At 34.5% G+C, this 11904-nt stretch overlaps 2 protein-coding genes and 1 non-coding gene across 4 annotated transcripts in view; 2 read left to right on the top strand and 1 right to left on the bottom strand.

Annotated features, from left to right (window-relative positions):
* The first annotated feature begins 42 nt into the window (after positions 1 to 42).
* Positions 43 to 9013, top strand: ZNF518A (zinc finger protein 518A). Of its 2 annotated transcripts, XM_059169318.1 has the most exons (3): positions 43 to 1588; positions 2149 to 2273; positions 2418 to 9013. In XM_059169318.1, exon 3 carries the CDS (start codon positions 2542 to 2544, stop codon positions 7012 to 7014), a length of 4473 nt encoding a protein of 1490 aa, XP_059025301.1. In that variant the 5' UTR covers positions 43 to 1588; positions 2149 to 2273; positions 2418 to 2541; the 3' UTR covers positions 7015 to 9013. The 2 variants fall into 2 exon arrangements, with proteins under 2 accessions (XP_059025301.1, XP_059025302.1); XM_059169319.1 differs by lacking the exon at positions 2149 to 2273.
* LOC131830963 (U6 spliceosomal RNA) lies at positions 543 to 645 on the top strand. The gene has a single exon (XR_009353491.1). It is a non-coding gene; the product is annotated as a U6 spliceosomal RNA (small nuclear RNA).
* A 1630-nt stretch (positions 9014 to 10643) lies between the features above and the next one.
* The window catches only part of BLNK (B cell linker), a 138835-nt gene continuing 137574 nt past the window's right edge, over positions 10644 to 11904 (bottom strand). Inside the window, exon 19 of the mRNA XM_059169325.1 lies at positions 10644 to 10791. Within this exon, the coding sequence (XP_059025308.1) occupies positions 10747 to 10791 (45 nt within the window). The 3' untranslated portion in view covers positions 10644 to 10746. The remainder of the gene's footprint in view (positions 10792 to 11904) is intronic.

The following is an 11904-nucleotide window of genomic DNA, read 5'->3' as shown; positions in this document are numbered from 1 at the left end:
CAAGAAAAATTTTAAATTGTGTAGATATTTTGAAATGGAGTTGATATTTAGAAATATTATCAGTCTGTTTCTAGCATTAGAAATATATTTTTGAACACATGTAATATTACTACAAGAAGCAGTTTCCCTTTTGTAAGAAAACCCATGATACAGTTTTTTGATCATGTGTATAGTAGAAAAGCTTGAGTATGGATAATCCAGAATGACCACAATATGGTATTCAGGCGAGTGGAGAACCGTTGCAGGTGTGCTTAAAAGTTTCACCTCTTTGAACCTCACCCTCAGATTCTGGTATGGTGAAGTCTTCATTGGAGGTTATGATGCTTGTTACTGTTGAGAATGTGACGCTCTGTAGGGGTTCTTCTCAGTTGGTATGGAGTATCCAGCAGCAGCTGTCATTGAATTTTATTCTAGCCATTTATTTAGTTTTCCTTACTTCTGAAGAAAAGTATTTATATTTTGCTTTAAGTAATTGGAATAAAACATTTTAAGTAAAAATTTTAATATTTTACTGAATTAGACATAGTGTGTAAAGCCAGTATATGCTTTGGCAGCCCATATACTAAAATTGGAATAATACAGAGAAGATTAACATGGCGCTGTGCAAGGAATGACACGCAATTTTGTGAAGCATTCCATATTTTGTGCAGTTCCTGAGCATTGTACCACCCTTTGCAGAGGAACTCTGAGAAAATGGTATGAGTCAGAGCACAGTGTGTGGCACTGAATAATGAAATTGTGATTTTTCACTACTAAAAATATATTCAGTAAACTGGTACCCTGTTAATGAATTCATTATCAGTTTAGTGTATGTGTGGATGTGTGTGTGTGTGTGTGTGTGTGTGTGTGTATTTAAAGACTATCAAAGAATGTGTTTTTTAGACCCAACCAGAATTACTGAGTGTTAGAGATATTAAAAGAATCTCTTAATATGTAATTTAACTTTTAATTGTATTCCTTTAATAAAGGATTTCTGAAACAGTATCTCATTACTTAGATTCATTGGAATTTTTTTTTTCATGTTTTTATTTATTTACGTAATCTCTGCCCAACGTGGGGCTGGAACTCAAAACCCAAGATCAAGAGTCACATGCTTTACCAGCTGAGCCAGCCAGGTGCCCCTAGATTAATTGAAATTTAAAGCTGAGACCTTTGACTATACATTACAGATGAAGCTCAGTGTGATTTATACTTTATTTTCTTTAGCTTATCTGATTTTGTCTATTATTCGTACATACATATTTAAGATCACAAAAGTAAGAAAAGGTAATTCTTCTAATACACATTTTGATATTTCTGAACTTTAGTATTCAGATTCCAGTCTCAGCAATATATCATCACATCTTATTACTTATCGTATTTTTTATTCTTTTGTAGTTTAACCGATCCTGTGTCATTTCATGGTAATCACATACAGTAATGATAAGTACAATTTATATTGTACTTTATAGAATATTGTTCATATGCTTTCTCATTTAATATTTACAATAACCCTGTGAAATATAGAAAAGGTACTAATTTTTTTTTTCACCTTATAGATGAAGAAACGAAGACAGAGATTGAGACTTGTCTAGAGTAACCCAAACCAGTAAGTGTTGGAATTAATGGAGGCAGGTAGTAATGGGTGCATTCTCATATGCCAGGAGCTTTCCTTGCTGCCTTCTGCCTGAGTTCTAGGGACAAAAAGCCAAAGAGCCAAAATGGTTAGGAACCAAAAAGATAGTAGGTAGACTTTAATAGTACCCCAGCAAAATGTGCTATTCCTTTTCTTTTTCTTTCTTTCTTTCCCTTTTTTTTTTTTTTTAACCAGTTAGTAATGATAACTTGAAAGAGCAGATAATGTCTTCTGTCACTATTGTTAGATAAATGAAACATCTTAGATCTAAATTATCTCTGAAACACTAAGGAAATAGAGAATCTGGAGAAGAAGCCTGTTGATTTTCTCACAAAGGTAATAGTCAGAGGGTCAGCTAAGGAGGTGAGAGAGTTAATAGTTCATGCGTGTAACTGGAGACACATGTGTAATTGGAACTTAAATTTTTATGGTTCTCATTAAGATATTTTAAAATCTCACTTAAATATTGTCATATCAACTTAATATAAAAATCTAGAGCTTGAGGGTGCTTATCCAGTTGTGGTTTTCTTTAGATGACAAAACTGAGGTTCAGAGAACTTGAAGCTTGCCCCAATGTCACAGAGCAGAGACAGAAGTAAAACTTGTATTTCCCGACTTGCAGATTAGTGTTATTTCTACTTCAAGCTATTACTTCTTGGTAAGCTATTCTTAAAATACTTAACAGGTCTTTTATATCTTTTATGTATGTGTTTGATCAGCATTCCTATTTTGTATCAAAATGAACTTTAAAATATGAAATTTACTGATACTTACGAAAATTCAATTCTTTGTTTGATTTTAGGTGAGTTAATGTGGGAAAAATTCTGGTATTTTGAAGATGTCTTGGCACAGTATTGTTTCCTGTTTAAATTACAAGTAACTTCAGTTTTTAGAGAAAAAAGAAGTTGGGATTTTTTTGTAAAATCATGCCATCTGAACAGAAACCCTTATTTTTTGATGAAAAACAAACTACTTTAAAAAATTACGATGTGAAAAATGAGATAGTGGACACTATCAGATCAGTACCTAGGCCAAAAATTGCACAAAGTAGTTTTCATTATGAACTAAAAAATGTGAAAATTGATTTGCCGAAGATACATATTCCAAATGAAATCTTTTTGAAACATGAAGTTGACAAATACAGAAAATTATTTCAGCGTCAACCACAGACTGCAAGAAAATCTATCAGTGTAAAGACTGTAAGCTGTGTAGAGGAGTGTATGTTGCTCCATAAGTCTGAGAGAGTTGAAGAGGAGGGTTTAAAAATGTCTGCAAAAATACTCAATTTCAACTGTTTAAAATGCCGAGATAGCACTCGATATAGTCCAAATGATTTGCAGAAACACTTTCAAATGTGGCACCATGGTGAATTACCTTCCTATCCTTGTGAAATGTGCAGTTTTTCAGCAAATGACTTCCAGATATTTAAACAACACAGATGGACACATAGAAGCACTTTAGTAAAATGTGACATTTGTAACAATGAGAGTGTATATACTTTATTAGACTTGACAAAGCATTTTGCATCCACACATTGTGTAAATGGTAGTTTTCAGTGTGAAAAGTGCAGATTCTCCACCCAGGATGTTGGCACATTTGTTCAGCACATTCATAGACATAATGAAATCCATTATAAATGTGGTAAGTGCCATCATGTATGTTTTACCAAAGGAGAGCTTCAGAAGCACCTTCATGTTCATTCTGGTACATTTCCCTTCACTTGTCAATATTGTAGCTATGGTGCTACTAGGAGAGAGCACCTGGTAAGACATGTTATAACTTTGCACAAAGAACACTTATATGCGAAAGAAAAACTGGAAAAAGACAAATACGAAAAGAGGTTGGCAAAGACTTCAGCAGGACTTAAGCTGATACTGAAGAGATACAGAATAGATGCATCAAGGAAGACGTTCTGGAAACGCAAAAAGATCAACAACGGAAGTGACAGAAGTATAGAAAAAAACACTCAAGTGCTCAAAAAAGTGAACAAAACACAGGCTAAATCTGAAGACCAGAGCCATCTTGTTCAAGAGCATTTAAATGAAGAAAAGGATGAAAGACCACACTGTGAGAATAATGATAAACCTGCTGAGTCAGAGTCAGAAAAGCCAACTCTTCTGTCCACTGGGCAATATAATAGAGTTGAAGAGGGATCAAATTCTACTCTAGGTTTCTTGAAGACTGCTGTACAAGGACCTACAGTGTTAATGGTGAAAAATAATAGAATAACAATTCCTGCTAACTACAGTGCTGATTTTATGGGCTTTAAGATGGTGGATGGAAAACAACATATAGTAATAAAATTGTTACCTACCAATAAACAGAATTTATATTCACCAGGCTCACAGTCAGATGCTGCAAAGGAGAGTACTGCCAATTTGCAGCCCCGGACTTTGGACACTACTGGATTTTTAGCAGGAGTAACAACTGAATTAAGTGACACCGTTTACATGAAAGCAACTACCCCATTTTCATGTTCATCTTCTATACTTTCAGGGAAAATAATGTCAGAAAAAGAAATGGCTTTGCTATCTCAAACAAGTAATGTGCTTCAAACAATGGATGATGAAAAAAATGTGTCGTCTTTGTCAGCATCAGAATTGGTTTCAGCATCAGTGAATTTGACCACAAAAGCTGAAACAAAAGATAATATTGACCTGTGGGGAAGTTATATTACTCAGAGTCACCCTGAGATGTCAGGTGCTGCCATTAGAAGTCCAGATAAAGTCAACTGTACTACCAAACAAAATGCATCTAACAGTGGGGATATGCATAACTACTGCATTAATTATGTCAACTCTGAGTTACCTGTTGAATCTTCCAACCAAGGATCATTGCCCTTTCATAATTACTCAAAAGTAAATAATTCTAATAAACGGCGTAGATTTTCAGGAACAGGAATGTGTGAAAACCCTCAAAAAGAACCTTCATCAAGCAAGACAGTTGTTCAGCAACCAATAAGTGAATCAGTTTTGTCTCTAGTGAGGAAAGAGAGCTCAAATCCAGATAGCATGTTAGCATCTATTAGCCTTTTGAATACTAAAGATGGAACTTTAAAAATGCAAGCTGAAATTGAAGAACAGTGTGTTTTAGAAAAAGGACAAAACAGCGACGGACAGAACTTATACACTAATGAAAATAAAAATTTAGAGAGCTTGACTGAGAAATCTAAGTGGGATAACATTTCTAATGTTGAGTCACCTATGATGCCTAGAATCACCTCTGTTTTCTCTCTCCAGAGTCAACAGGCATCAGAATTTTTGCCGCCTGAAGTAAACCAGTTACTTCAGGATGGATTAAAAACAAAATCTGAGGTAAAACAAGACTCTAGTAATAGTAACACCCCAGATAAAGGTCTGCCACTTCATTGTGACCAGTCATTTCAGAAACTTGAGGGAGAAGGCAAAATAGTTGACTCTTCAAAAGACTTCAAAGTACAAGGCATTTTCTCTATGCCATCTGGTAGTATAGGGATTAATGTGCCTACCAATGATCTGAATTTAAAATATAGTGGAAAAGAAATACAAAATCTGTCAATATCACAAGATGTGAGAGATTCAGAAAAGACACCTAGAATTTCAGGTATTGGCACATTACTTAAGACTCAGTCAGATGCAATAATAACACAGCAGCTCGTAAAAGATAAACTGCGAGCCACTACACAAAATTTAGGTTCTTTATATAGGCAGAGTCCACTTCTGAATTCAGAACCAAAAAAGGCTATATTTGTTCAGACTCCAAAAGGCTTTTTTGTACCATTGCACATTGCTAACAAGCCTGGATTACATGTTGTTTCAGGAAGGCCACTTCCATTGGTTAATACACAAGGTGTACCTGCTTCTCTTCTTTTAAACAAGAAACCTGGGATGATCTTAACATTTAATAATGGGAAACTGGAAGGTGTTTCCACTGTCAAAACTGAGAGTGCTCAGGCTTGTGGAACTACAGCTAAGGAGCCTTGCAGAATACCTTTTTTAAAGGTAGAGCGAAACAGTAATTGTCTGACACCTGCACTTTGTTCCAGCATTGGCAGTTGTTTGAGCATGAAAAGTAGCTCAGAAAATACTTTGCCATTAAAAGGACCCTACATCATCAAAACAGCAAATTCTTCAGCGAAAGCTGTTCCTACTCCTAATACAGTACCTGAGCATCAGGGCACCAAGTTGAATATCTTGGACTCCGTAAAACAGCAGAATGAGATTTTTCCAAAACCACCTCTTTATACCCTCTTGCCTGATGGCAAACAAGCTGTTTTTTTAAAGTGTATGATGCCAAATAAGACTGAGCTGCTTAAGCCTAAATTAGTCCAAAATCGTACATATTATCAAAACATACAGCCAAAGAAACCTGAAGGAACACCACAGAAAATATTGCTGAAAATTTTTAACCCTGTTTTAAATGTGACTGCTGCTAACAATCTGTCTGTAAGCACCTCTGCATCCTCATTGCAGAAAGACAAGGTACCATCTAATCAGACTACAGGAGGAGAGCAGAGAGAGCCAGAATCTTCTAGAGATGCCTTACCCTTCTTACTAGATGATATGATGCCAGCAAATGAAATTGTGATAACTTCTACCGCAACATGCCCAGAATCTTCTGAGGAACCATTATGTTTCACTGACCGTTCAGACACCAGGGTATTAAGGTGTAAAACAAATTGTACAATCGAGAGAAGCTTCAATAGAAAAAAGACTTCGAAAAAAAAATTTTCAAGAGTAAAATCTCATGCAAGAAGTAAAGATTCTGAAACTGCCTTTGTATCTAGAAACAGAAACTGTAAACGGAAGTGTAGGAATAGTTACGAAGAACCTCCAAGAAAAAAAGCAACATTACATAGAAAGTGTAAAGAAAAGTCTAAACCTGAAGATGCCCGTGAATCATTTGATTTTAGCAGACCAAGGCTTTCAAGAGATACAGTCAGAACTTTGCGGCTTTTCCCCTTTAGTTCCAAACAGCTTGTGAAATGTCCTAGGAGAAACCAACCAGTTGTGGTTTTGAATCATCCTGATGCAGATGCACCAGAAGTAGTAAGTGTGATGAAAACTATTGCTAAATTTAATGGACGTGTACTTAAGGTTTCATTGTCGAAAAGAACTATCAGTGCTTTACTGAAGCCAGTGTGTGATAATGCCTCGAAAACAATTTATGGTGATTTTTCCAAAAGACATAAAACATTGAAACCTGTTAGTTCTGTGAAAGAAAGATTTGTGCTAAAATTAACACTCAAAAAGACAAGCAAAAACAATTATCAGATCGTGAAGACTACCTCTGAAAATGTTCTGAAAGCTAAATTTAACTGTTGGTTTTGTGGTAGAGTATTTGACAATCAGGATGCTTGGGCTGGTCATGGGCAGAGACATCTAATGGAAGCCACTCGTGACTGGAATATGTTAGAATAATTTACTGTAGTTACCAAGGAAAAGAAAAGTAAAATTATCTTAGGAGAAAACATGGGTTGAATTACCTTAAGGCAGACGTTTTCTACTTCAGTATAGTACCTAAAATTGAGCATCTGAAAGTTGGCTGAATTTCCATGGGAGACTAAAAAAGTTTTATGTGTGGTATTTGAAAATGCTATCACTGCACACATAAGTTTAGCAAGAAACTAATTGCAGCACAGATGTACCTTGATTTAATTTTTAAAAATGTGTTCTTGGGAAGTTAGGGCTAAAGAAAATTTTGATAAAACAGTTTTCCCAATTTAGTTATATAGGGACTCTTAGTAGAGGGGCATGGCTGACAGCTGCATCCCCTCCCTCCTTCACCAGCCTTACGAATCTGGTAGGTGTAGCTTCTCTGAAGATGGAGGAGGCTCTTTCACCATGGAGCTGAAGGAGTTTCTCCTCATTTGGGAAGACACCAAGAGTTTGAGTAAAGAAATTAACTTTACATCTGCTAAATATAGTTCTTTTTGAAGGGTATTAGGCTCCTCTGAGAGCACAGATACACCACATAATGCTTGAACAGAGTTTTTCACAAGTAAATCTCTTTTTTCTCTGCGCTGTGTCCCAAATCAGGAATTGGAATACCTTCCCAAGGTGATTTTCTTTTTCTAAATGGCTATGTCAGGCATTTGTAGATGGGCAGCCTCCAAAGAATTAAACTCTCTTGGTCCCGTTTAAAGTCTGATTAAAGAACTTGAACACTTTTCTGAATTTGATGATAATCTCCAGTGATTCTTTTGCACAGAACTATGCTTATTTGATTTAAATTGTTTGTCCCCCATAAACCAAATGGCCAATTTTTATCTTGGTTTTCATCCATTTAAAAAGTGGAACATAGAAGCACTTCCAAGGGAATGGCTTTTCTTGAAAATTAAGAATCACTCTACAGAAACAATATTTTGAAGCAAGATTAGCAAAGTAAATCAGATTTTTGCTCTTTAATTACTATACGTGTCTGAATATGTACGTACACATTGGGACAAACCATTTTTGTTAGCACCTTTTTGGTCTCGCTGACAACCCAAAGCAGATTATTTTACTGATTGTTGGCAGTTGAAATGAAGACGCATTAATAGTGGACTCAGTGGCAGGACATAAAACTTCAGTTACAGATTCCTAGGGGATATACCCAGCAGGTAGAGTTTTAAAAGGGATATTTTCAGGACAACAACAGAATCATCGACTGAAACTTCACCGTGTAAGTTTGGATCAAATTTTGTTGGATTATTGAATAATGGAGTTCTTATATTACAAATTACTGTATAATTTTTGTTATATTGTTACTATAAGTGTTAAAACATTTTCATTAATTGAAAACTTCAGGGCTTCTTTTCTGTATATAAGAAAGAATTTAAACTTGTACATATTTTTGTACCTTTCAGTTTGTTATGTAAATTTTGCACAGAAGATTTTTGACATAAAAGGTTTATTTTCCTTCAATTTAGTTCTGTGCATGCACTAATAAAACTGTTGTTTAATTTAAAAGGAATATGTAAGACTTTACCCATGTTATTTTCTTGGTTTTTATTTTAGATGTAGAATTTTTTTTTTTTTTTTGGGTAAATTCATTTTTCAGGGATTGAACACTATTGTTAGCAAGTGCCTAAAAGATGTGAAACAGTTTACATATGTCAACTGTAACAGTAGGTCCCAAATGGGCCCATTTCCCCAAAAGTTTTATTTTAAAGAAAGCCATACATAGATGCTTCAAGCTATCTTGCTATGCACATTATACACATGTACTTTTTTTGTGCAGTTTGTCTACTTTCCTAGTGAAGTATTTTTTGTATAAAACCTGTTAAAATTGTGTTTCTTAAATTGAGCCTAAGAATGGAGTTGATTGGAAATATACAGTATATATTAATAATGTATATGGTGTTTAAAGAATGGTAAGCAATGTTAATTTCTGTAATGAATATTTTCATCAATTAAATTTATCTTAAGTTTGTGTTTACACATTTTTTTTTACTGTACTAAAATCAAAAGGGGATTTTATTCTAATGGGAAATATTTATATATCAAAAACTTTTTTTTCTTTAAATGCTAGGGAACTGTGTAAAATAAAGTGGGGGTTTTCTCCCCAAAATCATAGGAGAAATTTTGAAATTTTGTTTGAGAAGGGTAACATTTATTATGAGGTTATTGTAGTTATGCTGCTAAGGAAAGTTACAGAGAGGTTAATGCTCTTTAGGACCCTAACAGCAATAAAATTGAAATGCTCTGCTGTTAAGGGTAGATTTATCATAATTCCTTGCCTTCCATGAAAAGAGAGAGAAGCAACAATCTTGCCAAAGTTTGCAGCATTATAAAAATACATTTCAGAATAGCCATACCAGTAAAAATAGATTTAATGTTTTAATACATACTTTTCGCCTTAAGATTTTAAAAGCCATTTTTAAAAGCTTCATGTCCCAGGTACCTTGGTTAGTACCTTTTCTGATTCATTAGGTTATTCTAAAGAAGGCAAACCTGCTTGGGGCCTCCTTATTGCCAGAGTGAAAAATCCAGAGCCAAAACCCTCCATCCTTTTTTTTCCTCCTCCTGGCTGAAACTGAACGAAAGATGGTTCTCTAAAGTAGTTTGAGGTTGTTACTACAACTGGAAGAGTTTTATTTTTGCAATCCAGCTTCTTGGTCAGGAATGTGTTTTCATTTTTTCCTCTATTTGTCCATCTCCATTGGAAATGGGCCTCTCTATTTGGCTTTCAGTTAAAAAAATAGTTTAATTTTTAAAAAGTTTACCTTTCTATCTTACTAAGCACTCAGTAGATTGAAATGTTTATACATACATACATGCATACATACATATATATATATATATATAAAATACATATATATTTGTGTGTGTATATATATATATATAATTTTTTAATGAAAAACTGATTTTGTTGGGGGTCAGCAAAGTTTATCAGTAAAGATTATCATTAAAGGGTAAGTTAAGTTAGTAAATAACTTGGGCTTTCTAGGCCATTTAGTCTCTGTCATAATGTCTTAATTCTATAATGGAGAAGTAGCCCTAAACAGTACATAAGTCAATGAGTATGCCTATGGTTTAATAAAACTTCATTTTAAAAAATGAGCCATGGGCTGAATTTGACCCACCACCTTGTTTACTAACACTTGGTTTAGTTCTCTCAAAGTCTGCTCTTAGAACGGGATTTTTTTAAGTTAAAAATAAGTTTGATGCAGTTTTTTTTTCTTTTGTGATACATACCAGCTATATAAAACTTACAAAGTAGAAAAACTAAAATATGCTGATAAGTTACCAGTGTAGATGTGTTTAAAAGCGAAGAGAGTGTAAAGGTAATGAAAAGGATTAGTGGGTAAATTAGATGGGTCATTTGTGTGCAAATGTATTTTATGGAGGGATTAAAAGTGAAACAGGTGCTGTGGGAATTTCTGTTCAGGTTAGATGAGAAACAGATACTAGTTACTAAGTGATTTAAAATAGCTGTTAAGAAAAGTAGTAAAAGTTCTTGGGATTGGGGAAAATGGAGGCGAGGTGAAAACAGTATTAATTCCATGCAGCTAATTTACTGATGTTTTTCATTAATTTTTTTATTTAACTTTGTTTATGTCCCCTTATCATTACATAGCAATTTGTTAGGATTCTTGTTTTCAGCACTGTGCCTTGACTTCATTTAGGATCTTATCTAGTGAAACTTGCTGGAGGAATGATCAGGACATTTTATTTGTTGCTCTTTAAGAATGTAGCAGTAGCAGAAAAATCTTCCTGTAATGCAGAGTTGAAATAGGATCAGTTTGGTTGATTTTTGTTGTTCGTTGATTTAAGTATGCTTTTAATTGGATAATTGAAAAGTAGTCAATAACTTGGAAGAGGTGTTTAACAAAGTCTTCTTTGAATTATTTTTTTTCTATCTTTTGAACTTGTGTTAAGTGCCCCAAATTTAAAAATCTTTATTTTAAAGTACATTCCATCATTGTGATAGTGGAAATATTTGAGTAAATAGTGAGGAAAAATACTATATTAGGTACATCAATTTCAAAAATTGTAATTTTAGTCAATGTTAAGAATGTACTTACCAAAAAAAATACTCATTCCTAGTAAAGTCATTTTTAATATGTTAGAAGAGTTCTTCCCTAATACTTAAGAGTCCTTTAACAAAAAGTGAAGGTAATGTTTGGGGTTGTGACTGAAACTGCTTCTTTCATTTAAGGTGCCTGCTGTCATCAGTTACTTCATAAGTTATTGCTAACGTAAAAAGATAGGAAAACAAAATGAAAAACTTGGATAGAAATCAAAACACTATTTGCAAATGACTTGATTTCAGTATTTTGAAAATCCAAAGAGGTACACTGAAAATTAGCTTTCCTGAACACTTAATCATTTGGCAAACAACAAAAGAAGACCCATTTATATTAAGAGCCACAAAATAATATATTTAAAAGTTATGTAAAGCTGTCAAAGGAAACACCACAAAACCTAACTGGGTGATAAACAGTTTGTCTGGGTGTAAGATTAAATATATCCCTATTTGTAGATCCCATGTACCACACAGGTGTTCCACAGAAGGCTTAAATCAAGTGGGAGGTGGCTGCTGGTTAGCCATTGTAGGACTCCCAAATCCTGTAGTATAAGGAGAATCTGGACAGGACAGCTACTCTTACAGTGCAAGTCCACTTTCCCACACAACCATGTTGCAAGAGACCTGCTCTGGTGGGCTTGGCATCCAAATGGCAGCTTAAATCTGCCCCAGCTTTCTGGGGACAGAAGAGCTATTCTGCATACATTCTGCAGCTGGTTGAACGTTAGCAGATTCTGTCCTCTGTTTCTGGGCTAGAGAAGATCCATACTGGGAGGTGATAAAGGATTCTCCCCTATGCC

This window comes from Mustela lutreola, chromosome 4 (genome assembly GCF_030435805.1).
Source record: "Mustela lutreola isolate mMusLut2 chromosome 4, mMusLut2.pri, whole genome shotgun sequence".
Lineage (NCBI taxonomy): Eukaryota > Metazoa > Chordata > Mammalia > Carnivora > Mustelidae > Mustela > Mustela lutreola.
Note: the sequence above shows the minus strand (reverse complement) of the source record. Positions and strands in the feature narration are given on the sequence as shown.

Excerpts from the sequence above, each read along its gene's own strand:
- ZNF518A (XM_059169319.1), top strand. The coding sequence starts at position 2,542 with ATGCCATCTGAACAGAAACCCTTATTTTTTGATGAAAAACAAACTACT.